This window comes from Orcinus orca, chromosome 10 (assembly GCF_937001465.1).
Source record: "Orcinus orca chromosome 10, mOrcOrc1.1, whole genome shotgun sequence".
NCBI classification, from domain to species: Eukaryota; Metazoa; Chordata; class Mammalia; order Artiodactyla; family Delphinidae; genus Orcinus; species Orcinus orca.
This window is the reverse complement of record NC_064568.1, coordinates 51,495,200-51,522,198: the sequence shown is the minus strand read 5'-3', so window position 1 is coordinate 51,522,198 and position 26,999 is coordinate 51,495,200. Positions and strand designations below refer to the sequence as shown.

The 26,999-nt window shown below is 46.3% G+C and overlaps 2 protein-coding genes and 2 long non-coding RNA genes across 6 annotated transcripts in view; 2 read left to right on the top strand and 2 right to left on the bottom strand.

The window, feature by feature from the left end:
* The window catches only part of GLB1 (galactosidase beta 1), an 89,858-nt gene extending 71,481 nt beyond the window's left edge, over positions 1-18,377 (bottom strand). Inside the window, exons 1-2 of one of the 2 annotated variants that reach the window (XM_033405480.2) lie at positions 18,236-18,375; positions 7,573-7,714 (exon numbers count right to left, since the gene is read on the bottom strand). Coding sequence is in view for 1 of the 2 variants with exons in the window: in XM_004279697.3 (XP_004279745.1) it covers positions 18,236-18,307 (72 nt within the window). In the remaining variant the exon portion in view is untranslated. Of the gene's footprint in view, positions 1-7,572; positions 7,715-18,235 lie in introns of both variants that reach the window. The other variant, XM_004279697.3, reaches the window with a different exon arrangement.
* LOC125965618 (uncharacterized) overlaps positions 1-26,999 on the top strand; it is a 129,907-nt gene that overhangs the window by 60,769 nt on the left and 42,139 nt on the right. The gene's annotated exons all lie outside the window — the stretch shown is intronic.
* Positions 8,314-18,375, bottom strand: TMPPE (transmembrane protein with metallophosphoesterase domain). Its single transcript, XM_004279698.3, has 2 exons — positions 18,236-18,375; positions 8,314-15,846 (listed from the first exon to the last, which is right to left on the bottom strand). The coding sequence occupies exon 2, from the start codon at positions 15,735-15,737 to the stop codon at positions 14,394-14,396; it is 1,344 nt and encodes a 447-aa protein (XP_004279746.1). The 5' UTR covers positions 15,738-15,846; positions 18,236-18,375; the 3' UTR covers positions 8,314-14,393.
* Positions 17,834-22,223, top strand: LOC117196531 (uncharacterized). Of its 2 annotated transcripts, none has more exons than XR_007479694.1 (4): positions 17,834-18,032; positions 20,877-21,049; positions 21,488-21,557; positions 21,912-22,223. It is a non-coding gene; the product is annotated as an uncharacterized LOC117196531 (long non-coding RNA). The 2 variants fall into 2 exon arrangements; XR_004476761.2 differs by having other exon boundaries at positions 21,399-21,557.

The following is a 26,999-nucleotide window of genomic DNA, read 5'->3' as shown; positions in this document are numbered from 1 at the left end:
TAAAAAAACAAAAAAACGAAACTTCAAAAAAACACACCTATGTCAGGGCTGTGGATAGTCCCGCGCGAGTTCAGTGTACAGTGTGCTGACAGTGTCTCATCTCAAGCTCACCAGTCAAGTCTTTGTATCTTCCCACCCACACGCCACGGGCACCTGCTCACCCAGAAGCCCAGGTGTCGGGGGGAGTCCACGCACCTCGGAGCAGCCCTCAACCACTGGGAGTGGATAACTGTACCCTCCTCTTTTTTTTTTTTTTTTTTTTGCGGTACGCGGTCCTCTCACTGTTGTGGCCTCTCCCGTTGCGGAGCACAGGCTCCGGACGCGCAGGCTCAGCGGCCATGGCTCACGGATCCAGCCGCTCCGCGGCATGTGGGATCTTCCCGGACCGGGGCACGAACCCGTGTCCCCTGCATCGGCAGGCGGACTCTCAACCACTGCGCCACCAGGGAAGCCCCACCCTCCTCTTTTAGGCAGGCAATTCGGGAGACGTTCCGTCTGCTCTCCAGGAGGCTTTGGCAGAATCACGGTCCTGTTGCCCAGAGTGAGAATCTGTCCCTCTTGGGCCGCTTCCTAGATCACCTGCACTCCAGCCCTGGTTTCATGTTTTACTTCTAGAGGAACCCAAATTAAGACACTTGGTACCAGAACTGTCCTAAACAGCAGATCCTCAGGATGTGAGTCAATACCTGGATTTCTCATTTCCTGTGCGTCAAACAGCAGGAAGAACCCTACAGCTGGTGCTAAGTGGGTGGCGACGGCCCATGGTATGCAAACACACACGATAAGGCCCTCACCTGTGCAGGACTGGGAGGGGGCACGGGCAGAGGGGGGGAGTGGGCATCTGCATTAGCTCTACCCGTGGAATGGGGCTGAGGGGTGGGTGCTGGTAATTATAAGGATTGTGAGGTTGGCTGGTTTTTACTAACAGATTGGAAGCTTTGAAGAAAGAGACTGGTTGACAGGCTCAAATCAGCCATCCACTCAGGGCATTCTGTGAATGCCAGAGGCTTCCATGGCAATGTTTAAAGAGACCTACATCTCCTGCCAGAAAGATAAGGCCAGGACTTAATTGCGGAGGGGGAGGGGGGACACTGGGAGGGGATCTTGAGGGGGCAGAACACAAGGCAGATAGAGGGGAGTGTATGGACATGGTGCGTTCTCCCATGTGTGAGCTGTCATCTTGGTAAAGGTGCCCAACCCAGTCCCTGTGCTGTTGGAACCCAGTTCCTTGGAACTTGGACATGATATTGACTCACAGGAAATGAGGTGGAGGTGCCTGGACTGCCATGGAATCCTGAGGAAGGTATGAGATGGTTCCAAGAAGTGAGAAAGTAAAAACGGTGACCAGACACCCCAACATCTGACTATACTCCCCAGAACTGGCCAGAGAACACACCCTTCAGTAAGGAACACAGCAGTGAGGAGGGTCCTGGTGTCCTCCGGAAGTCCCCTGAGGGCTGTGCTCTGTGAGCAGGGGGTGACAGAAGATGCTCCCTCGTGTCTTCGAGGGTGATGAGATCCTGGCATAACCAAAGAGGTACCCCTTAACCGCCAGATGCAGATGGACATAATCACCACCACAAACAGCTAGGCCAGAGTGGCAGCTGGGGCGTGTTGACAGAGGTGACTTCAGGCAAGAGGGCGAGATGGTTGGCCAACCAGTGAGGGCGCTGCTTGATGTATCTCGCAAGAAAAAAATCAATCACTTGTGAGCAAAAGGCTGAGGTCAGCCCCTGCAGTGGAAAATCATGACTCCTTCATCTGGTTCCCAGCTCTGAGGTGGTTCTACAACAAACAGCTGATGGAAGGAAGGATTGGATGGATCCCCTTGAGGAAGGGCCCTGTGATGCCACCCTAAGTACACACAATAAATATTCCTTCCCCAGCGGGACTTAGGACACCTGTGTCCTAAGGAAAGTGCACCCCCAGACCTCATGAGGACTGTTGGATGCAATCTGGGCTGGTATGTATATACCAGGGCTCCTGAATGCCACCACCCCCACCTTGTTGCCACAGGAAAGGGCCCACGTCCTTCTCACTAGTCAGAGGACCTACCCTATGGCGATGTCCCTGGTTCTGAGTGCAAACTGGGATGGTTCTACTTAACAGCCCCCAGAAGCCTCCCCATGAGTAACAGCCGCTGTGGAGGGAAGGGCCAAACAGATGTCCTGGAACTGCCCACTGCCTACCTCCACCCAAGGTAATTCTGAACAAGCCCACAGTTCTCCTGGAATTGCAGACACTGATGCCTCTACCACAAAGACTCAGTGGACATCCTCATCACATCCCCATTCAGATCACCGGGGAGCCCCTGCCAAAAACAGATCGTGCTGGATGGTGGTGGACCACTTGTTTAACCAAGTGGTAGCCCCAGTGGCAGCTGTGGGACAGTCAACACAGCCTCTGGCATTTGGTCTGTGGCTAATCTTTTCAAAACTATCAATAAAAAGGGTCAAAAGCAGTTGGTTTTTAAGTGGGCAGGACAGCAGGACACATTCTTTGTCTTGCTCCAGGGACCTGGTAACTGCCCCGCTCTCTCCCATGAGACACCTCGACTGTCAGGACACTCCCTGAGCTGTCACACTGGTCTGATATACAAACAACAGCATGTTATTTGGACCTGGGGAGCAGTGACAAGTCTCTGAAACGGAAGCTTAGAAAAGCAGCAGAGGGGATGATACAGACAGATGCAGAAGCAGCATCACCTAAGAGACAGCCTCTAACTGGTGACTGTCAGGGCCAAGGTAAACAGGGAAAATCCACTTCATGGCTCCAAAGTGACCCCTTTCAATGTTGAAGGACCTGAGAGGACCCAGCCTAAAAGAGTCAGCTTCCTTAATCTCTGAGCTGTGGCACCACTGATGGAAGTAGGGCCATCGAGAAATGTGGGGGGAGGAGAAAAGAGGGAAAGCTGCCTTCAGAGTTTATTCCCCCCAAATACATATAATGGAAAATTTTCCCTGTGTGCAAATTCCACCCCCTTTTTTTTTGGCTGCGCTGGGTCTTCGCTGCTGCACGCGGGCTTTCTCCAGTTGCGGCGAGTGGGGGCTACTCTCCATTGCAGTGCGCGGGCTTCTCATTGCGGTGGCTTCTCTTGTTGCGCAGTGCAGGCTCTAGGCACACGGGTTTCAGTATTTGTGGCACACGGGCTCAGTAACTGTGGCTCGCAGGCTCAGTAGTTGTGGCTCGCGGGCTCTAGAGCACAGTCTCAGTAATTGTGGTGCACGGGCTTAGTTGCTCCATGGCATGTGGGATCTTCCCCAACCAGGGATGGAACCCGTGTCCTCTGCATTGGCAGGCGGATTCTTAACTACTGGACACCTACTTCCCCAACCCCTTTTTAATTAATTCGCATTGGAACCAAATACTGAAGAGCCACAGTTTTATTTCACATGTGCTCGGGTGTGGTAGCATCAATATTTACAGTGCATGAGGTCACAGAACTTACAGAATAAAAAGCAATTCCAAGCAAGTCAAAGCCCACACCTTTCCAAGCCGTGCCCCCACCCCCAACCAATGTATTATACATAATGCATATAACACTGGAGAAAAAAGACCACAGTACAAATGAAATAACCCCAGACCAAATACATATCAGGTAACTAATACTGTCCGATACAACATGTTTAAAGTTAATGATGCTGTTGAGATTATTTCAGTGGTGAATAAGGCTTTCTTTAAAAAAAATTCAATGTAACATTGGTATTTACATCACCAGGTAATGTGAACATGCCTCAAGTTGCCTAATCCTCAGAACTAAAATTAATTATATTTGCATTATTTGTGCACATTCCTCAACCTGAATAAAGAAATAAAAGGAGCTCAGTGCTATCCCAGGTTATGTGTCATGCCGATTACGTGAAGATGCTAATGTCTTCAAGTCTCTCATAATAACTCAGGTAAGCACCTAGTCCATGGATCTCCAACCCCAGCACCCTACATACCTTCTCAACTCACCCCAGAGGCCCAAGAGCCTGGAGAATTCCTGACATGAGCTGCTCAGCTCCAGGGTGACAGAAACCCAACCATCCCAGGCTGCTAGCACCCTAGTGTTAAGGGAAAAGGGATTAAGAGAAGGGGAGAAGACAGGGGTGGAGGGGTGTTTACACACATGGGCGTCCCAGATCCCTCAGTTCACAGAGCAAAGAGAAAGGGAAGGAATATTGCAGACGACTATAAAACACACATTGATAATGCCAGAGCTAGAGACTTTCAAACATCAAATGTCATGGAAGCACCATTACATCAGACAGGCTGTAGAAGAAAAACCACCCCACGGAATGAATGGTGATAATCAATATGGATCTGGAGGAATTTGTGAATGATCTGCCATGGCTTATAGATTTATTAACTTTATTTACTTATTCCTGTCTTGTTCCAAGAAGATTTTTGTTCAGCATTCCAAAAGACTGTGGATAAAGAGTGCAAATTTCAATGGAAGAGGAAGGGGAAATGGCAGATGGAGGAGAAATGAGTTGAGGATCAGTTCCCTATCCTCCAGGACTCACAGACATTTACAGATTTAATTCTGCTCCGTCATCTCAGAGAAAAGGTAAGTACACAGTTTTAAAAAAATAAATTTAAAAATATAAAATAATTCTTAAAAGTGAAAAACAGACCTAACTGTCCACAGAGGAAGGAATCATTTCAAGTGAATTTGAAATAGTATTTTGACTATATTTAGACTAAGGATAAAAATACATCTTGAACTGCATTAAAAGAAATAAACCTGCATCCGGTAGATTTCATCCTATTAATAATATTTCATTACTATTCTGAATCTATAAAATACATAATAGGATAAATAAGCAATTACATCGGGTTGTCAGGAACCAAACATTTCAGTATAAAATAGAAACAAACATAAAATCAAAGAAAGTTAAGTAAAAGTCCTGCAATCAGGAAATCTCTGTACTGTCCACTCAATTTTGCTATGAACCTAAAACTGCTCTAAAAACTAATGTAACTTAAAATTTTTTCTCTTTCTAAAAAAATATTTATTTCCCAGCAATAGCCACAGAAACAGCTAAGAAATGACACTAGCCAGTAGCATTTAGCTCCTCTAGCACTTAAATTATGGTCTCTAAATATTTCCCACAAAAAGGAACCAGGGCTCCTTAAGAAATCACTTAATCCAAGTCTGGGGCAGAATATATACAAAATAAGCCTAAAACAATCAACAACTATTAGGGCCACACAAAATGACACAGAAGCCAATTTGAAGGAGCTCCAACTGGCTGAAAATGGGATATTTTGAGCATTAAAAGATTTATCATTTCGTTAGATTGAAACACGTCAGATATGCAAAAATAGCCAAATTCATAATACTCCCTCCCACCTAAAAGAAAAGCTTATTGGTCATCCCTGAAGTCTGCTGGGCTATCAACTAATTATTCTGAAAACTAATGAATAAAGAGGAAGAATCCAGCATCCGTCTTGCCTTTGGTACAGACTTTTTCAGAATAACCAAACAATTGATGAAGAGAATTCTTTGTAGAAGAACCACAGCTAGTAAATGCAGAAGAAATGAGATTAAAAATCATCGTTTTGGGGGCTGAAGGCAGAATTACACTTCTTTTTCTTTTTTTTTTTTTGGCCGCACCATGCGGCTTGTGGGATCTTAGCTCCTTGACCAGGGATTGAACCCAGGCCCTCGGCAGCAAGAGTGCAGAGTCCTAACCACTAGACCACCAGTGAATTCCCAGGATTATACTTCTAAGCTCCACAAAAACTCCTTCAAAATTCAGAACTGAGGTAAAAGAAGTTTCCATTGTCTCTTGAATAGATAAAAGCCAACTAAATACTCCCAGAAAGTCTATTTAGTACTCTGGCCTGCTAAATTCTCTATTAAATGTATCAAACTTAAAAAAAAAATCACCATTTTACAATCCCTACTGGACTAATGACTTTAGGCAACAATCATCAATGACTGCTGAAACATTAGATGAAAAGATGATGTGGAACCTTCTAGTGGAGGAGCCAAGCTGACAACACCTGGTCAATCTCAGCATCACTGAAAGCAATGAAGTCTTCCTACCAAAAAAGGAGAAAAGTTGAACGTGAATCTGTCTAGCTTCTAGCTCTAACTTTAATAGATGTCCACCTCTACCAGTTTACAGAAAATATGAAGGATAGTACATGTCAAACACCACCACAAATCCAAAATGTAGGAAATACCAAGATATAATATCCAGATAACTTGAACAAATAAATGGCACAAAATAAGAAGAGAGGGTATCTTATAGACTTAGAGAGACTTAAGAAATATATCACATACAATATATGGACCTTGTTTTTAGATCCTGATTCAAACAAAAGAACTGTAAAGTGACACAATTCCTCAAGAAATCAAAGAAAAAAACTAAAGCTAGCAGAAGGGAGGAAATAATGAAAATTAGAGCAGGGATTAAGTGAAATACAGAATAGAAAAAAAAAAAATCAATGAAAGTAGGAGTTTTTTTTTTTTTTTTTTTTTGGCGGTAATGCGGGCCTCTCACTGTTGTGGCCTCTCCCTTTGCGGACGGAGCACAGGCTCCGGACGCGCAGGCTCAGCGGTCATGGCTCACGGGCCCAGCCGCTCCGCGGCATGTGGGATCTTCCTGGACCGGGGCATGAACCCGTGTCCCCTGCATCGGCAGGCGGACTCTCAACCACTGCGCCACCATGGAATCCCAAGAGTTCATTTTTTGAAAAGATCAACAAAACTGATAAATCTTTAGCTAGATTAACTAAGAAAAAAAGAAAGAAGCCTCAAAATCAGAAATGAAAGAGAAGATACTACAACTGATGGCACACACACACACAAAAAGGATTATGAGACTACTATGAACAATTGTATACCTATAAATTGCGAAACCTAAAGAAAGATAAATGTCTAGAAACATACAACCTACCAAGACCGAATCATGAAAAAATAGAAAATTGCACAAACCAATAACTAGTAAGAAGATAGAATCAGTCATTGAAAATCTCAAAGAAAAACAAAGGATCAGATGGCTTCAGCTAGAGAATTCTACCAAACATTTAAAGAAGAATTAACACCAATCCTCCTGAAACTCTTCCAAAAAATTAAAAAGGAGGGAACACTTGTAAGCTCATCCTATGAGAACAACATAACCCTAACACCAACACCAGACAGGACATAACAAAAAAAGAAAACTGCAAGCCAATATCAATATTCCTGATTAATATTGATGCAGAAATCCTCAACAAATATCAGCAAACTAAATTCAACAACTTTTTTTTTTTTTTGGCCACGCTACATGGCTTGTGGGATCTTAGTTCCCTGACAAGGGATGGAACCCGCGCCCTTGGCAGTAAAAGCACCGAGTCCTAACCACTAGAGCACCAGGGAATTCCCTCAAGAGCTCTTTAAGAGGATTATACATCATGACCAAGTGAGATTCAGAATGCAAGAATGATTCAACATATGAAAATCAATCAATGGAACGCACATTAACAGAATGAAGGACAAAAACATGATCATTTCAATTGAGGCAGAAATTTATTTGGTAAGATTCCACAACTTTTTACGATAAAACACTTAACAAACTATGAATTGAAGAAAATTACCTCAACACAATGAAGGCCGTATAGGAAAACCAATAGTTAACATCATACTCGATGTGAAAGATTGCAAGCTTTTCTTCCATGATCAGGAACAAGGCAAGGATGCTCGCTCTCACCACTTCTATTCAACATACTGTTGGGAGTCCTAGCCAGAGCAACAAGCAAAGAAAAGACATTCAATTTGAAAGGAAGAAGTAAAATTATCTCTATTCACAGACATGATCTTATATGTAGAACACCCTAAAGATTTCACACATACACACACACGCAAAATTGTTAGAACTAATAAATGAATTCAACAAAGTTGCAGGATACAAAATCAACATACAAAAATCAGTTGCATTTCTATACACTGACAATGAACAATCCAAAAAGGGAATTAAGCAATTCCAATTATAATAGCATCAAAGAGAATAAAATACTTGGGAATAAACCTAACCGAGGAGGTTAAAGACTCATACACTGAAAACTACAAAACACTGCTGAGATTTTAAAAGACACAGATAAATGGAAAGACATCCCATGTTAATGGATCGAAATACTTAGTATTGTGAAGATGTCCATATTACTCAATGTGATCTATAGAGTCAATGTAATCTCTATCAGAAACCCAACAGCATTCTTTGCAGAAACAGAAAAATTCATCCTAAAATTCATACAGAATTTCAAGGAACCCCCAATAGCTAAAACAATTTTGGAAAAGAAGAACAAAGTTGGGAGACTCACACTTCCTGATTTCAAAACTACTGTAATAAAAAACAATGAGTTCCTGATATAAAGACAGACAAATACACCAATAGAATAGAATAGAGGGGCCTCAAAATAAACTGTCACACAAATGTTCACATGGTCATCAGTAAGGGTGCCAAGACCACTCAATGGGGAAAGGACAGTCTCTTAAACAAAAAGTGTTGGGAAAACTGGATATCCACATGCAGAAGAATGAAGTTGGATCCTTAATTTACACCATATACAAAAATAACTCAAAATGGATCAAAGACCGAAACATAAAACCCAAAATTTAAAACTCCTCGAAGAAAACATAGGGGGAAAGCTTTATGATATTGGGCTTGGTTGGCAGTGACTGCTTGGTTATGACACCAAAAGCACTGGCAACAAAAGCAAAAATAGACAAATGGAACATCAAACTTAACTTTTTCGCATCAAGGGATACAATCAATACAATACAATACAGTGAAAAGTCAATCTATGGAATGGGAGATAATAATTGCAAATCATATATCTGATAAGCGGTTAATATCCAGAATAATAAAGACCTACAACTCAAGAACAAAAAAATCAAATATGATTTTAAAATGGGCAAAAGACCTGAATAGACATTCTTCCAAAGATGGTATATAAATAGCCAACAAGCCTATGAAAAGATGCTCAACATTACCAATCATCAGAGAAATGCAAATCAACACCACAATAAGTTATCACCTCACACCACTATCAAAAACAAACAAACAGGGACTTCCCTGGTGGCGCAGTGGTTAAGAATCTGCCTGCCAACGCAGAGGACATGGGTTCAAGCCCCAGTCTGGGAAGATCCCACATGCCGCGGAGCAACTAAGCCCATGTGCCACAACTACTGAGCCTGTGCTATAGAGCCTGGGAACCACAACTACTGAGCCCGCGTGCCACAACTACTGAAGCCTGAGCGCCTAGAGCCCATGCTCCGCAACAAGAGAAGCCCCACTCGCCGCAACTAGAGAAAGCCTGCGCACAGCAACAAAGACCCAATGCAGCCAAAAATAAATTTAAAAAAAAGAAAAAGAATCTGCCTGTCAATACAAGGGACACGGGTTCGATCCCCAGTCCAGGAAGATCCCACATGCCACGGAGCAACTAAGCCTGTGCACCAGAACTACTGAGCCTGTGCTCTACAGCCCGCGAGCCACAACTACTGAGCTGCGTGCCTAGAGCCCATGCTCGCAACAAGAGAAGCCACTGCAATGAGAAGCCCATGCACTGCAACGAAGAGTAGCCACCGCTCGCCACAACAAGAGAAAGCCCGCGCAGACCAGCGACCCAGTGTAGCCATAAATAAATAAATAAATAAATAAATAAATTTATTAAACAAAAAAATGGAAGATAAGATTTGGTGAGGATATAGAGAAACTGGAACACTTGTGTACTGCTGATGGGATTATAAAGTGGTCCAACTGCTATGGAAAACAGTATAGAGTTTCCTCAAAAAATGAAAAATAGAACTACTATATGATCCAGCAATTCCACTTCTGGGTATATATCCAAAAGAATAGAAAGCAGGGTCTCAAAGAGATATTTGCACACCCATGTTCACAGCAGCACTATTCACAACAGGCAAGACGTGAAAGCAACCCAAATGTCCACTGATGAATGAACAAACTGTGGTATATACATGCAATGGAATATTATTCGTCCTTAAAAAGGAAGTCTTGTCACATGCTACAGTGGGGATGAACACTGAGGACATTATGCTAAGTGAAATAATCCAGCCACAAAAGACAAATAATATATAATTCCACTTATATGAAGTACCCAGAGTAGTCAGATTCATAGAAACAGAATGTAAAGTAGTGGTTACCAGAGGCTGGGGGTGGGTAGGGGAGTTGTTGTTTAATGGGTATAGAGTTTTACATTTGCAAGATGAAAAAGCTCTGGAGATCTGTTGTACATCAATGTGAATACACTTAACGCCATTGAACTGTACACTTAAAAATCACTAAGATGATAAATTCCACACTATGTGTTTTTCTATCACACACACACAAAAGACAATTGAGATAATCGGAAAAACTGAAAACTAACTCTTTACACAGTTAACTGCATTTGAATCCTAAAGTTACTTGTAATAGATACAGCCACCTAATCCTCAGACAGTGGAAAAAATACTTTTATTAAGAGGTAGAAAACCTAACTTCTAGCCCCAAGTCTCCTAACTAGGTATAAGATGATATTAAAGAATTACTGTGAATTTCATCAGCTATAACAGCATTATGGATATGCTTTTTTAAAAAGGATTCATACTGAAGCATTTGGGGGTGAAATTATATTTTCTAAGATTTGCCTTAATATACTCCTGACAAAAAAGAAAGAGTGAAGGGCTGGGGTAGATGAGAAGGAACAGTAGAATAGTCACAAATGTTGAAGCTGGGTGATGGGGATTCTGTTGCTGCTTTCCCTAGTTTGTGAATACTTCCGAGTTTTCACAATAAAAAGCTTTTAAAAAGAACAAACAAGGGGAAAAAAGGATGGTCGGATGGATGGATGTTTGGAATGAATGGCAGTAGGATTAATGTATTGAGGTTTTACAACAATAGTATCCCAGGGCTTCCCTGGTGGTGCAGTGGTTGAGAATCTGCCTGCCAATGCAGGGGACACGGGTTTGAGCCCTGGTCTGGGAAGATCCCACATGCCGCGGAGCAACTAGGCCCGTGAGCCACAACTACTGAGCCTGCGCTCCGCAACAAGAGAGGCCGCGATAGTGAGAGGCCTGTGCACCGCGATGAAGAGTGGCCCCCGCTTGCCGCAACTAGAGAAAGCCCTCACACAGAAACGAAGACCCAACACAGCCAAAAATAAATACATAAAAATTTTTAAAAAAATGTATATATAGTATCCCAGTACACAGGCTATAGTTAATTTTTTTTTTTTTGTGCTACGCGGGCCTCTCACTGTTGTGGCCTCTCCCATTGCGGAGCACAGGCTCCAGACGCGCAGGCTCAGCGGCCGTGGCTCACGGCCCCAGCCGCTCCGCGGCATGTGGGATCTTCCTGAACCGGGGCGCGAACCCGTGTCCCCCACATCGGCAGGCGGACTCTCAACCACTGCACCACCAGGGAAGCCCTATAGTTAATTTTTAGAAAGCTTTATGTTTCATTTTAACTTGCATTTAACAGATTTTTAAAAAGAAACTAGAATGAAACTGAAAGCATTTTCAAGCTTCAAGTAAATGTTTCTCACCACCTCCCCCGGCAATAAATAAACAAATCAAAGAAGGTAAATGAGTGAAGAACAGGGAACAGAGGTACCAAGGGGGCCGTGGAGAGCAGCCCACCAGGACCATATCTGGACACAATTGGAGAAATTTGTGCTGGGAAAACTTCCACCACGTCATGGGACACAAACCAAGTGTGAGAAGGTGCTGCTGACTATTCCTTGGGCACAGAAGATGGACCTGTCTTGTTTCTGTTAAGAGAGGAATCAGTCAAGCAAGGACTTCAGAGCAGGGATGACAGACAGGTGCTCAAGACTGAAAAATGCTGAAAGACTGAAAAATGCTCGGGGAAAGAGAAGAGACAAGAAGGTGCAAGATGAAAAGCAGGACTGATGGAAGTGAATTCCATCCAGCTCAGGGCACTGATGAGAAAGAACCCAAATCAAGAAACCAGTGAAATAATACTTGGTAGAGCAGGAGACACACAAGGTGGAAGACAAATGGCAGAACTAGTGTAGACTGGGGGTGATCCCAACTGGGGTCAGGGCACGAGAATGTGAGAGGGTCTGGAAGAGTGACCTTCCTGAGGTGGCGAGGTTGAGTGATGCCACCAAGAATGCAGTCAGGAAACTTGAGCTGAGCTGGGCGCTGCCCTTGGCAAAGCACTTCCCCCTCCTATAACCCCACCACCCGCAAACTGTGTTAAAAGAAAGCCTCTCCAGGGTCCTTTCCTTGGTTCTGGATAAGTTTTTCTCCAAACTTATTCCTGGCTGTAAGGATGATTAAACACGAGGGGGTAAGTAATAAGGAAACCACTGAAATCTCAACTCAGATACATTTTAAACTCGACTGGAAGACCCGCTGTCAATACTTTGGTTGCCTGGAAACAAGAAAGGTGGTCTCCAGGAGCCCCCAGGGTTCCGCTAACCAAGAGGACAAGGGGGAAAATGGAGAGACTTGCCCTGGCCAGGCTGAGTGCGCACAGGGAGACAATAACACAGGCAAGAGACAGAGGAAAGCAACCCCAGCAGTTGCTGCTGTGACAAATCACTGGGCCCCAGTGGCAGGCGGCATGGGACCCACTCCTGTTTCCCAGGACTGGCTGCTCCATAAATTCTCCGTGCACCTGTGACCAACACAGCCCCTTTGCAGGCCCCATGGGATGTTTAAAAATTAGCAACATCAACTGCTTCCTTGTGACTGAGCTACAAGCAACTTCTGCGCCATGTCTTAATACCCTCCCTGCAAAACAATCTTGAGGTAGATACGATAATTATCCCCATTTCAGGGTGAGGGAAACCGAGGCTCAGTGAGGTCATTTGCCCGATGCTGCCTGACAAGAAAGCAGGAGGGTGAGCCCCTCCAGTCAGAGTTCCCTGTCGCAGAAAGATTCTCAGTGAGGCCTTGTCTATCAGGCCTTATTGCTACCCCAGGGTCAAAGGGTATCCTACCTCTGGCACAGAGGCCGGCCAGCGAGGCTGGGGCTGCTCCAGACACGGTAACCCCTGCCTCTTTTTCTGAGGGTCCAGCTTAGGGATGGCCGTCTGGTTCTGTGGCCAGAGCGCTAGGACAGCTCTGATGGGGTCAGGCTGGTGGGGGGGAAGGGGGCAGTGAGCCACCAGCAGGAAGGACAGCCCAGCATCCCAGAGCCAGGGGTCCCACGAAGGGAAGGCCTTGGGGCCCGCAGGAGCTCAGTGCCCTGCCACTCCCCATGCAAGCCTCAACCTCCCTACCGGTAGAGAGCGAACCTCCGTTTCTGACCCAAACCTGGGGTGGGGGGTGTGCACTCCAGTTTCCTGACTGTCCCTCCAGTGTAACAGCCACCCTACACTGAAACTGGCCGACTCCCTTCCGGGTCCTGCTCACGTAGTTACCATGAACTGAAATCGGCCTCAAGCAGACCACTTCGAAAGGGCATCAGGTTATAGGCCCTTGCTTGTTCTCGTTACAATGTTACTTGTGTTTGAACCCTATCCTCACCTGTAAGGGTACAGCTACTTACCATCAGGCAGTGGGAAGAACACTGGTCTTGGGAGGCAGAAAACCTGGCTTCCAGCCAGAATCTCCCATAACCCTTGTGCTGCCGCCAGTGCTCTACCTCCCTTTGCCTCGGTTCCCTCATCTCTCAGTTGGGGAAAGTCGCCTGTCCCTAATCACCTCATCCAGGTGTTGTATAAAAGGAGCCAAGTTTGGCAAACACCCTCTGAATTCCTAGGCAGCGGCACTCTGACCTTCATTCACAGACCAGTGTTCCCATCCTTCTGCCCCACCCCCAACCCCAAAGGCCCAGGAGCACAGCCAATTAGACAGCATCACTCAAGGCCCGGAACAGGATGAGCCTATATTCCAGCCGACTTGGCTGATGCTCTCAGTAAAGGGGACTCTGATAGAACCAAGGGGGAAAAGAAAAGCTTCTTCTCCAGCAGCCAGAGGGGCCTCCATCTCGCCAGTTCTCCCAGATTACCTAGCCACACTGCCCCTTCCCCAGAAAGCTCTGGATCAATGATTTTGAAAACTGCTTAAGTCCTAAAGAGGCTTTTAAAATACCAAGAGCCCCCTCCCTACTCCACTTTCCACAGGCATCCCCTTCAAGCAACCCCCTGGTTCAGTTCATCCCCATGAGTTCTGCAGAGGAGGAGGGCTTACTCCACATCATCTGGAAAATAGATGCCTGTTCCTACACATGTGACTTTAGTGGCCTCACAAATGCACAGAAAGAAGCAGATGGCCACCTACAGAGTTAACAGGCAGCCCCACCACTGATCACGGTGCAAGCCGGTCTTGTGACAAGCGTGTGCTGGCAGGAGAGACTGGAGGGGATAAAGCAGGCAGCCTGGTCTGCAGAGGGTCGGGGATGGAGGGCAAGGGCAATGAGGAGGCGCACGGGGCAGGGGTGGGTTCAGGGAACCCGCTGCAGGACGAGCTCTGTAATCTCCGCCCTGCTGCCCAGTCGCATGGGTATCCCATAGTAGGCCGTGCCTGGGCTCACATAAACAAATGTAGTCTGGGCCACTTGGTACAGACCAGCAAAGAAGGGGTTCAGGAGATAGGCTGCCACATTCAAGGGAAAGATCTGCCCAGCGTGAGTGTGCCCAGAAAGGATCAAGTTGATATCTGGCCGAGCCTGGAGAGCTCTCTTGGCAGCCAGGGGCTGATGAGCTAGCAAGATGGTGGTGTGGTCCGGGCTGCAGCCCCCCAGAGCCTTCTTGAGATCCATGCCGTGGCCAGAGTAGTGCAGGATGTCTGCTTCGATGTCGTCCACCCCGGCCAAGCAGATCCAGTCATCATCCTCACCCCCGCCAGGCTGGGCCCGGGTGGCAGAAATCTTCACGTTCTGATTGTGAAGGGGCGTGACGTTCAGGGATTCCAGCAGCGCAAACCAGTTGCTGACATCTGATGTGTAGTACTCGTGATTCCCCGTGACGAAGTAGGTGCCGAGGCGTGAGCGAAGCTGGCCCAGAGGAGCGACGGCTGTCCGGAGGACAGAGGCTTCGGCATCACACAGGTCACCCACAATCACTGTGACATCCGGTTCCAGCGTGTTCACCATCTTCACGAACATCTCCATCTTGGTCCTGCCCACCGTGGGGCCCAAGTGGATGTCGGAGAGCAGCGCGATCTTGAGGTTGTCCATGGAGGCGGGCAGCCAATGGATGGGCACCTCCACGGTTTTCACAGCCGGGGGCTGGGCAGCGTTCAGCAGCCCTACCACACTGAGCACGGCGGACACCAGCACCGCCAGCGCTGGCCTGAGTGCCAGCTTCCTTGTCTTGTCAAGGCTGCCCACCACCCTGCCGGCGCGCAAGGCCAGGAGCTGGTAGGCCTGCTCCATGCCACTGAGGGTACAGAGGAAGCAGACCATGATGATGTATGCCCCAAGGCAGGAGTAGGCCGTCAGGGAAAAGAGATAGGGCTCCTCGGCCACTAGAAAGATCATGGTGAAGAAACTGGAATGGGCCAGGGCCAGGAAGGCCACAACGGCCAACTTCCAAAGCTGGAAACAGGCCGACTCTGCAGCAGGGGAGTGGCTGAGGTTGCTGACGGTGCTTCGCCAGATGTAGAGGGAACCGAGGAGCATGAGCGAGTTGGCAAACAGGGCGAGCTGCAGGCGGAACAGCCACCGCCAGGCCCTGAGCTCGAGGCTCTCCGCCAGGTAGGAGCGGGAGATGACCATGGACACGAAGACAGTGCCGGCTGCCAGGGCGGCCTTTGCGCCCAGGGACAGCTGCCTGAAGATCGCCATCACCTCTGCTCCTAAGAGGGTCCCCTGCCAGTTCTGTGCAGGCGGGCTCTGGAAGGTGAGCTCCTTAGATAGGACAGTGGCCAAGGACGGGTTTCCAGGTCAGCTCCGCCTGCAACCAGGAACCGGCGTCAGCTTTGTGGGATATGAGAGCTTCTTTGTCCCCAGTCAAAACCTGAAGGCCACTTACACCTGCCCAACCCATCCTGAATCCAAGCCACTCAAATACCAGTCAGTTGCTACATTTTATTATTGAAATACAAACATGCTGGATTATAACAGGATGGGCAGTTTCATTTTCTTACCGTTTTCTGTATGTTTCAGGTATTTCCATAATGCGTATGAAATTTTATAATAACAAAAACATTCTAAACCAGCGGTTCTCAAAGTGTGGTCCAGGGAGACCCTTTCGGGGGGGTCCATTAAGTCAAAACTATTTTCAAAAACAGTACTAAGGGGCTTCCCTGGTGGCGCAGTGGTTGGGAGTCTGCCTGCCGATGCAGGGGACGCGGGTTCGAGCCCCGGTCTGGGAGGATCCCACATGCCGCGGAGCGGCTGGGCCTGTGAGCCATGGCCGCTGAGCCTGAGCGTCCGGAGCCTGTGCTCCGCAGCGGCAGAGGCCACGGCAATGAGAGGCCCGGGTACCGCAAAAAAAACCAAAACAAAACAGGACTAAGCCATAACCATTCTCTCATGAGTGTACAGTGAAGTTTTCCAGAGGCTACATGACATGTGATATAGCGAGAATGAATGCAGAAGTAGCTATGAGAATCCAACTATCATCTATTAAGACAGACATGAAAGAGATTTGCAAAAATGTACAATGTCACTCTTCGCCCTACAATTTGGGAAGAAATTATTATTTTTCAAGAAATATGTAAAGTTTATTAACATATAACGATTTTACGATTTCTTAAGTAAGTTAATAAATACTTTTAAATGTTCGGTTTTAACTTCTAGGACAGTTAATGTTTGAGAACCGCTGTTGTAAATAAATGTAAGAAGGAAATCATGGAAAGCTAGTTGGCTGGTATCTTTTCCAGCTCTAGGCCCAGGAGGGACACCTAGACACCTAACATAAGGATTCCTGGGGTGAAGACGGCCTCCTGGCAGTCACAGGGCAGCCCCTGTGAATGATGCTGCACAAGGATAATGAGCGACCACGACATGGCAGGCTGCCCTGTCCCCCAGCTCCTCCTCCATAAATCCTTATCCCTCCCGTCTCACAACCCTCCTAGACATCGGTTAAGATCTGCCATCTCCCCATCTTTCTCTGCCACTGAATCCTTGAACTGTTCTCTTGTGGCTCTCATGGCTGGCTAGTTCCCACTCCAGGGCTCCCAGACAAAAAACTGGGGCAGGGGAAGCACAGACCCAGGTAGACAAAGGTTAGCAAATAGTCATTTGAGGTGACCTTTTCCCAAGAAGAATCCAAAATGAAAATATTTTCAGCAGTTGTTTTCCAAATAAGATTCTCAACCTCGGTTTAAGATAGATAAATTAAAATAAAAATATATATATATATATATATTTTTTTCCCCTGCCCTACGTACTTTACTGAAAGCCTTTTATCAAAGGTGTAATTTGCAAGTCAAAGTTCACCATTTTCCACTTATAAAACAAGTCCCAGACTCAGCCCACCCGAACTCTGGAGAAACCAAAGTTGGTTCCCTGAACGTGCAGAGAGACAGGCGCCCGTTTAAATCCCCCGGTCCCTCTCCCCTCAGATCCACCCCACCTTTCCAAGGCCGTGATGCTGACCTTCCCAGGAGCGATTCGGAGTTCCCTCGGCCCCTGCCTTAGCTCTGCCGGGTGGACTGAGGCTGTAGTTCTCCCGCAATCGTGCACGCCCCGCACCGCCCAGCACCTCGTCCCGCCAGACCTCCCTCCAGCAACGCTGGCGGCTACCTGCAGCCTGCCTCTTGCCCACCGCCAAACCCTAAAGGTTTGGAAAATCCAAGCCTTAAAAAGTAGGCGGTGGGAAGGGCCGAGAAGGGCACGAGATGTCCGAAAAGAGACCACCTCGAAGGTAATTAATCCAATGTTCCCATTGCGGGGGCCTCTCTTGACCCCATTTTTCTCCTTCCGGAGCGCTCCGCAGAGCGCTGGCAAGGAAGGGCGCGCCAAGCAGACAGAGCCCAAGGCGCCCTCCAAGAACGCGCGCTACTTGGAATCCCCCTGCCGGAAACCCGCAAAGCTGGAAAGCACCTCATCTCAGCCCCTCATTGCACCAATAAGGAAGTAGGTCCCAGCGAAAAGAGGCGGCAGGGGCGGAACACACGAGCGACAGAGCTACCGGTAAGGAAGCTCGCCCCGCCCGGCCGGCCCTCTGCCGGCTCAGCCCACTGCCTGAGCTCCCCCCGTTGCCTTGCGGGCCCGGGCGCGCCTTGGGGTCCCAGGACCTCCGCCCTTTGGGACCCCAGGTGGCCGCAGCACCAGCCCGGTCCCCCGCCAGCCTGTCCCCTATCCATCATTCCTGCGCGGGGGTCCTGTGGACTTACGTGCAAGCCACGCGCAGAGCCCAGCAGCAGCGGCACCAGCAGCAGGGAGAGGATGCGAACGACCCCCGGCATATCCACCCTCCGGCCTCCTGGCTCCACTGTCAGCGCCCGGGCAGCCGCCGGGTGTCACTTGACTGAGGACCCGCGGCCTGGCACCGCCCCGCGCCGGCTCCGCCCCGCGCCCCGCCCAGCGGCCGCCGAGCCAGGAACCCAGGGAGGCGGGAGCCTGGGGCCAAGCGCTGCCGCGTGACAGCAGGATGGTGTTATTTGGCACTGACTGGCAGGGCTCCGCCGGAGGGAGGGGCCTTTTGCAAAGGCCCTCAGGAGGCCTGGCTGTCAACAGCTTGATAACGCGCCTCGGGGTTGGACTTTAACAGGGGTCTCCTTGCTCCCTGGCTCCCTTGACAGGACAGAAGAGGGAAGTTGAGGCCAGATAAACCTAAGTGGACTAGATGGACTCTCAGCCCTGCCCACGGGGCTGTCCGGAAGACTAAACCAGGGGCCTGCAAAGTGTGGTTCCCTAGACCAATCCTGTATCTGGTACGTGTTAGAAATGGAAATAGCAGGTCCTGGCCCAAGAAATTCTAGGGGTGGGATCCAGAAACCTGTATTTTTACAAACCCTCCAGGTAGTTCCGATGCACGCTAAAGTTTGAGAACCACTGTTCCAGGTTATTGATACATTTAGAAGTGTGTTTCAACTGTGGCGAAATCTTTCCGAATGCCAACCCTCAAAGCACCAGGGGCTGCGGAATTTTTATTTCATCGTTGGGTTTTGAGAGACAAGAGTAGCAACACCTCCCATCTTTCAGTTTTGCCCTTGAGCCCCTCAACATCCCTGCGATACCGCAGATCTATCAACTGGGCATAAAATACAAGTTTTATCCAAGTTTTCCACTCGTGAAAACGAAGTCTCTACTGTTTGAGTTAACGTGTCCAGGACCGCTGGTTAACCACTAGATATGAGTCTGAAGTTGTCTTTCCTACCTAGTTCCCCGAACTCTCTGAAAATCCCCCCTTTCTCAGAGGAAGGAGCCTTTAGGGAAATCGATTTCAAATATATGTATTTTTCCAGCTTTATTGAGTTATAATTAACTTTCCACAAAATTCACTCATTTTAAATATTTTTGACTTTTATATTGTTAACTTAGTTTTGAAAAATAAAAATGTAGGGTTAGGGGGTTCCCTGGTGGTCCAGTGGTTAGGACTCGGCGCTTTCACTGCGGTGGCCTGGGTTTGATCCCTGGTGGGGGAACTAAGGTCCCACAAGTCTCAGGGTGCAGCCAAAAACAAAACAAAAAAACAAATTACGGTTAAATTATGCGGTCTATTGACAGACTCCTAGACTAAACTTTAATTAGGCTCCTCTGACTAGAGACTCTTTTAAACTCTTCTAGACCTGGACCTCGGCCTTCTGTGCCTGTCCTGTCCTTGCCTGCCCTGCATTGTGCAGTCTTAGCAAAGAATCCTGCTAAGTCAGTTTAGGAACAATCCCCCAATTCTTGTTATCTGATCAAGGTCCTCATCCCCACCCCACCTCCCTTTGACATCTAAGTCCTTGACCTCCCCTTAGCAAGAATCCCTTGAGATCTCCTCTTACAATTTTTCACCAACAAGCCCTTCTCTCTGCTGGCTGTAAATCCCCAGCTATCTTTGCTGTACTTAGAATTGAGACCCATCCCTCCCCACCTATGGCAGTAGAGTTGACCCTTATTACAAAAAAGTCTTGAAGGAAATCTTCCTTACCATTTTATCAAGTGTCAGAATAATTCTTTTCTTTAACACTATTTTTTACAACTTGTGCATCTTTTTAAAACTTAATCTGGTTTTTAACACTGTGAGCGATGATTATAAAAGTCAAGAATAGTGGTTACTTGTGGGGGTGAGGGCTTGAGATTGGGAGGGGCCCCATGGAAGGGCAACAAAGTTTTGTTTCTTGAACTAGAGGGTGGTTACAAGGGTATTCGCCATTTAGTCCTTTTTTTGTTTTGTGTTGCTTTCTGGGTTTTTTTTGGCCTTGCCGTGCAGCCTGCGGGATCTTAGTTCCCCGACCAGGGATCAAACCGGAGGCCCCTGCACTGGTAGCACGGAGTCTTAACCACTGGACAGCCAGGGAAGTCCCTCATTGCCTGACTTTAGAGCCCGAATTATTTTTTATTTTTTAATTGAACTATAGTTGATTTATAATGTTGTGTTAGTTTCCGGTGTACAGCAAAATATATTCTTTTTCATACTCTTTTCCACTATAGTTTATTAGAGCCTGAGTTACTTTTGCAAGGCCATGCTTCTGTGCCTACTTTACTTATAGTTCCTGTCCAAGTGTGCATATAGAGTGTGTGCTGGTGTGTAAACTTCCTGCTCCAGGTTGTGGGGAATATGAAGTGATCTTGAGAAGGCTATCATCCCATAGGGAATCATTTTCAGTAGAAAGATGTCCACATACACAACTATATATGGGGCATGCTCTGATATAGACCAGTGCTACTCTAAGTGTGGTCCGAGGACCAGTGACATAAGGTAAGTACAGAAATTCAGAGTAGGTATTTGGAAACTTACAGCAATTTGAGAAAGCTTGTCTGTTGCATCTAATAATGAAAAAATTAGATGTGAATTTTATGTCTATTTTTATTTCTTTTTTCTAGTAATTTATTGTTATAGATTTGTACAACCAGATCAGTCCTTGAAGGATGGGAAAGAGCACTGATAATCACAGAAACAAAAGTGATCCTTCACCAAAGGTAGCTTGAGAAGCACAGAGGCCTCATCAGTAGCCTAAGAACAATGAAGGGAAGAGACATATGCGACCCGATAACAGGTAAAAACTTTGTTTTTCTATCCTAACAGGGCTTTGCACAAGTTAGGATAAATTGGGAGATTGGGATCGACATATGCACACTACTATATATAAAATAGATAACTAATAAGGACCTACTGTGTAGCACAGGGAGCTCTACTCAATACTGTTATTACCTATATGGGAATAGAATCTAAAAAAAGAGTGGATATATGTGTATGTATAACTGATTCACTTTGCTGTACAGCAGAAACTAACAGAACATTGTACATCAACTATACTCGAACAAAAATTAAAAATAAATAAATAAAGTTTTAGAACAAGAATCAATCTCCCTTTGAATGACCTGTTTTCCATTGTGGTCCTACAGAGCTTTCCTCAGGTTCCAGTGTCAGTTCTTTTCTTTTCTTTCTTTTTTTTATTTTTCTGGCCTGCACCGCTTGGCATGTGGGATCTCAGTTCCCTGACCACGGAACGAACCTGAGCCTTCTGCCCTGGAAGCTCAGAGTCTTAACCACTGGACCGCCAGGTAAGTCCCCCAGTGTCAGTTATGATCTGTATTTCAGTGTAAAAATTTAGCTAACTTTACATTTCTAATATTTTTAAAGTTCTATTAAAATGATTGTAATTTGCAATAGGTTTTAGGAATACTAAATGATAGATGTTAAAAGCAAGGAAAAAACAAGGCCTCCACTAAAAAGAAATGACAAGTAAATGCAGTGCATGATCCCAGATTGGATCGTGAACCAGGAAAAAAAGTTGCTACAGGAGACATTATTGGGACAATTAACAAAAGTTGAATATAGACTATGGATTAGAAAATAATATTGTATCAAGATTAAATTTTCTAATTTTGATAACAATACAGTGGTTATGTTCTTAGGAAATACACTCTGGGACTTCCCTGGTGGTGCAATGGTTAAGAATCCGCCTGCCAATGCAGGGGACACGAGTTCGATCCCTGGTCCAGGAAGATCCCACATGTCGCGGAGCAACTAAGCCCGTGCGCCACAACTACTGAAGCCTGCGTGCCTAGAACCTGTGCTCCGCAACAAGAGAAGCCACCGCAATGAGAAGCCTGTGCACCACAACGAAGAGTAGCCCCTGCTCGCTGCAACTAGAGAAAGACCACGTGCAGCAACTAAGACCCAACACAGCCAAAAATAAAAATAAATAAATAAAATTGTTAAAAAAAATCACACACACACAAAAAGGTAATACACTCTGAAACATTTAGGGGTAAAGGGGCATAATGTCTGCAACTTCCTCCCCAATGATCATATGTATATGTTTATATATATAAGTATACATTATACATAATATACATATTATTACATGTACGTGATTATGGAGCAAATAAGGGCAAATAAGGCAAAATGTTAACAATTGATGAATTAGGTAAAGGACATATAGCAATTCTTATATGAAAATAAAAAGTTATTTAAAAATAAATAATAAAGCCTACTGCCAACAGATGTGGACAATTCTGATGTGCAGCAATTCCTCATGCTTCTCACGAGTCTTTGAGTTTTCTGTTACAATAAGTCCCAAGACCTGTATCCTGGGGTTAAATTGTGCAACCAACTGATGGATATGGTTATGAAACAATAAAAATATAAAATTGTGAAATCATTGGCAACAGTTTCCCCACAATCCCAATAAAAGTTAGCAGCTGTGTCCCAGGACTGGCCCATCGCTCTTGATAGTCATGAGCACTAGGATGCCCTTGTCACCATGTCCTCGAACTCCCTTTCAGGAGTCTGAGATCTAAAAACAAATGCCCCAAGTGAGGCTGGCCTTAGTGGGGGGGAAAAATGACTTTGTTTTAAACACTCTCTCTCCTATCTTCTTTTGCCTTCACTATCTGGCAAAAGCATCTGCTTCCCTAGGGTCTCCCAGCTGCTTCTTTGCAGTGTTGTTTTTTTCCCCTTCGTGTTTGATCTAGGCCTGTTGTTTCTTCTTTGTCTGGGCCCCCGGATTTAGCCCTCTCTGTCTTTATATCCACATCTGCAGCCGTGGTTCATGTCTCTGAACGATCACAGTAGTTTTCTGGCTCAATCGAAGGTTACAACTAGATATGGCCAAAGGGCTATTTGTTTTGACAGTTACCATGTTGGCCCATTGGTGTCTTAAATTTTATATAATCAATGGAATTGTCAATATTTAATCAGGGGAATTTACATAATCTGGATTTCCAGTTTCTCTTCAAAGATCAGAAGGTCTGGCCATAGCAGGGTAACAGTAGATCAGAGATATGCACTGGGACATTCTTTAGGCAGGTAGGTTCTTCCAGTTGGCAACAATCTCCATCTGGTCCACTGCTCTTTTGACATGGCCTGCAGGCCCCATGAGAGATTTAAGTTTGCAGCTTCTGGGTCAGAGAGTTTCTGTGGTAATTTGATCACAACCTCTCTGACTGCTATATCAAACATTATTTGTGTGATGCCTCAGATTCCCTAGTCACCTGTCTCCAGAGCTCTAGTCTTCCTGTTTCACCCAGCTGCCCTGGCAGCACATCTGCTGCCCCAAACCAACTATCTGGAGTTTCTGGCTCCTCTACACACCTCTGCACTCACTGGAACAAAGCACCATGCTTCCTACGTGGCTGCCAGAGGCTGGGTGGTGCAACCCAGAGGGGCAGGAAAGTTCACTCCCCTGTAGAGAACCATAGTGCAACAGAGATCAGAGGAGGAAAAGAGCCAGTGAATAAATGGCCTCTCCTTCTTCCCTCGGATCAACTATTTCAAGGAGTGGTTTCTCTGTATATAGCCTGTTCACAGACGTTCCACGTAGTCTAGCGGGTCCACCTGCCAAGGCGGCTCTGAAGCCGTAGCCAGTGTGGTAACACATTACTTTGTGTTGCATCTCATCCTTCCTTTCCCTCTTTGCCTCTCCTGTCTCTCCCACTGTCATGGGTTTACCTCCCAAATAAAGAATGAGCACTTAGTCCTTGCCTCAGCCTCTATTTTCTAGCCCAGGATAAGATAATTATTTGTTGAACATGAAGAAATTACTCTGCAGCCTACCGTTGCCTGTACGTATTTCTTGAACTTTCTCTAACCGTGGGTTTTGGGGAGGTCCTCTTAGATTTTGCTTTTAGGACCATAGGTCACAACTCAATCCCAATTCAAGTCCCAGATTTAATACCTCTTTTGTAATGAAGTAATCAGTGCTTGCACTAGCTGAAGGAGTTTTTTCCTTCTAACAGTTTCCACACCGCTCTACCTACATCTAACTTATGACATTTATCTTTCTCTGTGTTATGACCCTTTATGGTCTGTGCCTTAACTCAGGCCCTCATATTTCTTTATTTAATTAATTAATTAATTAATTTTATTTTTTTGTAGGGGGCATGCCATACAGCTTGTGGGATCTTAGTTCCCTGACCAGGGATTGAACCCAGGCCCCCAGCAGTGGAAGCATGGAGTCATAACCACTGGACCGCCAGGGAATTCCCAGGCCCTCATTTTTCCTGTGGAGATCACACTGAGGGGTCTCCTATGCTGTTATTTGGCCTCCAGTCCCATCACTTGTCTTCTCCTTTGTAGTGTTTTCTTCGCCCAGGATCTTCTTCCTTTGTTCATTTTTGCCCCCAGCAAACTTCTATTCCGTTTTTTCAGGCCCTTTAAAGGAGTTCAACAACGGCCTCTTGGGGCTTCCCTGGTGGCGCAGTGGTTGAGAATCCACCCGCTAATGCAGGGGACACGGGTTCGAGCCCTGGTCCGGGAAGATCCCACATGCCGCAGAGCAAATAAGCCCGTGCACTACAACTACTGAGCCTGTGCTGTAGAGCCTGCGAGCCACAACTATTGAGTCTGTGTGCTGCAACTACTGAGGCCCGCGTGCCTAGAGCCCCTGCTCCGCAACAAGAGAAGCCACCGCAAGGAAGAGTAACCCCTGCTCTCCTCAACTAGAGAAAGCCTGCGCGCAGCAGTGAAGACCCAACACAGCCAAAAATAAATAAATTAAAAAAAAAGAAAAAAAGAGTGGCCTCTTGCAAGAAACTTTCCCAGACTCAGACTAGATTAGTGCTATAGACTGAATGTTTATGTCCCACCCCCAGCCCCCACCAAATTCATATGTTGAAACCTAATCCCCAAAGTGATGGTGTTTGGAGGTGAGGTCTTTGAGGTCTTTGGGGTGATTAGTTCATGAGGACGGGGACTTCATGAATGGGATTAGTGCTTTTAAAAAAGAGACCCCTGGGACTTCCCTGGCAGTCCAGTGGTTAGGACTCTGCTCTACCACTGCAGGGGCCCAGGTATGATTCCTGGTTGGGGAACTAAGATCCCTCATGATGCGTGGCCAAAAAAAGACTTCAGGGAATTCCCTGGTGGTCCAGTGGTTAGGACTTGGCGTTTTCACTGCCGTGGCCTGGGTTCAATCCCTGGTCAGGAAACTAAAATCTCGCAAGCTACCCAGCCAAAGAAAAAAGGAAGAGAGAGACTCCAGAAAACTTCCTTGCCCCTTCTATCCTGTGAGGACCCAGTGAGAAGACGGCCATCCATGAACCAGAGAGCAGGTTCTCACCAGACACAAATCTGCCAGCACCTTGATCTTGGGCTTCTCCGCCTCCAGAACTGTGACAGATAAATTTCTGTTTATAAGTTATCCAGTCTATGGTAATTTTGTTATAGCAGACTGAACCCACTAAGACAGTTACCCAGCTCTCTTTGGGGCCCACACAGCACTCTTTCCAGCTCTGGTGGTGGGTTATTGAAAGTTTACTTATGTCTTCTCCAGACTTTGAGCTCCCTTAGGAAAGAGGTGATATTTATTTAATACAGTGCCTATAGGTTCACTATAGGTTAATGGAACAAATGAAAAAACTACAGATGTCTTATCTCTACTTGACTGGAAGTTCCTTTCAGTCGAGGATATATGTCTGATTCATGTTTGCATTCCAGTGCCAAGGGCAGGACCTGGTATAAGGTAGATGCTGAACAGTGTATTGAAAGAATGAATAAATTCATGAAAGAGAATTTGTCATTAAAGTCACCTGGGGGACGCTGGCTCCTTTAGGGAGGAGACACTCTTGGACACAGCTCTAGTGAAGCAGAACAGACCCCCGCAGCAAGGGTCAGCCACCGTAGACATTGTCTGGTTTCACTTCCATTTATAAATTGTGTTGAATTATCACGGGAAGCAACTGTTCCCTCCACCTCCACCTGCCCACCCACGACCGTCTCCTCAAAGGCAATTCCAGTTAACCTTTGCTGCCCCACACTCTCTCCCCAATTCTTTTTTTTTTTTTTTGGTACGCGGGCCTCTCACTGTTGTGGCCTCTCCTGTTGCGAACACAGGCTCCAGACGCGCAGGCTCAGCGGCCATGGCTCATGGGCCCAGCCGCTCTGAGGCATGTGGGATCTTCCCGGACCATGAACCCGTGTCCCCTGCATTGGCAGGCGGACTCTCAACCACTGCGCCACCAGGGAAGCCCTAAAATAATATCTTTAAAATATATGTATGGCATAAAAAAAATGATGCAGTGAATGTTCCCATATTCACTTGCATCCTGTCTCCCTCCTGCGACCCTCTTCCAATTCCATGTCCTTCTTTCCGCCTTACAGGAAACCACTCTCCAAAGTTTTTGTTTATGGCTCGTTTTTCATTACAGTTTTACCCTGCGTGTTTGTATGAAATAAGACTGTATTACTTGCATTCCTAAATAATATTTTGTGTACTTTAGCATATTTTTAAACTTTTAGACAAGTGGAATCATTCTTTTTTTCTTTTTAAGGTTGAACTGTGTTGTTATGTGTAGCTGTAATTCTTTCATTATCCTCTGCTGTAAAATATTTTCCTCTGCACACATCCTCTCTCTCTAAAAAAAAAATCCACTCTTCTGTTTTTAGACAGGTTATTTCTGCTTTCTGCTATTAGGAACTGTGCTGCTGTGTCATAGCCAAAACACTTATTAATTACGAAAGAAAAAAAATGAAGTGGAGAAAATGGATACGACCTTAACAAG

Coding starts and splice junctions, on each gene's coding strand:
- TMPPE (XM_004279698.3), bottom strand. CDS start 15,737: ATGGCGATCTTCAGGCAGCTGTCCCTGGGCGCAAAGGCCGCCCTGGCA.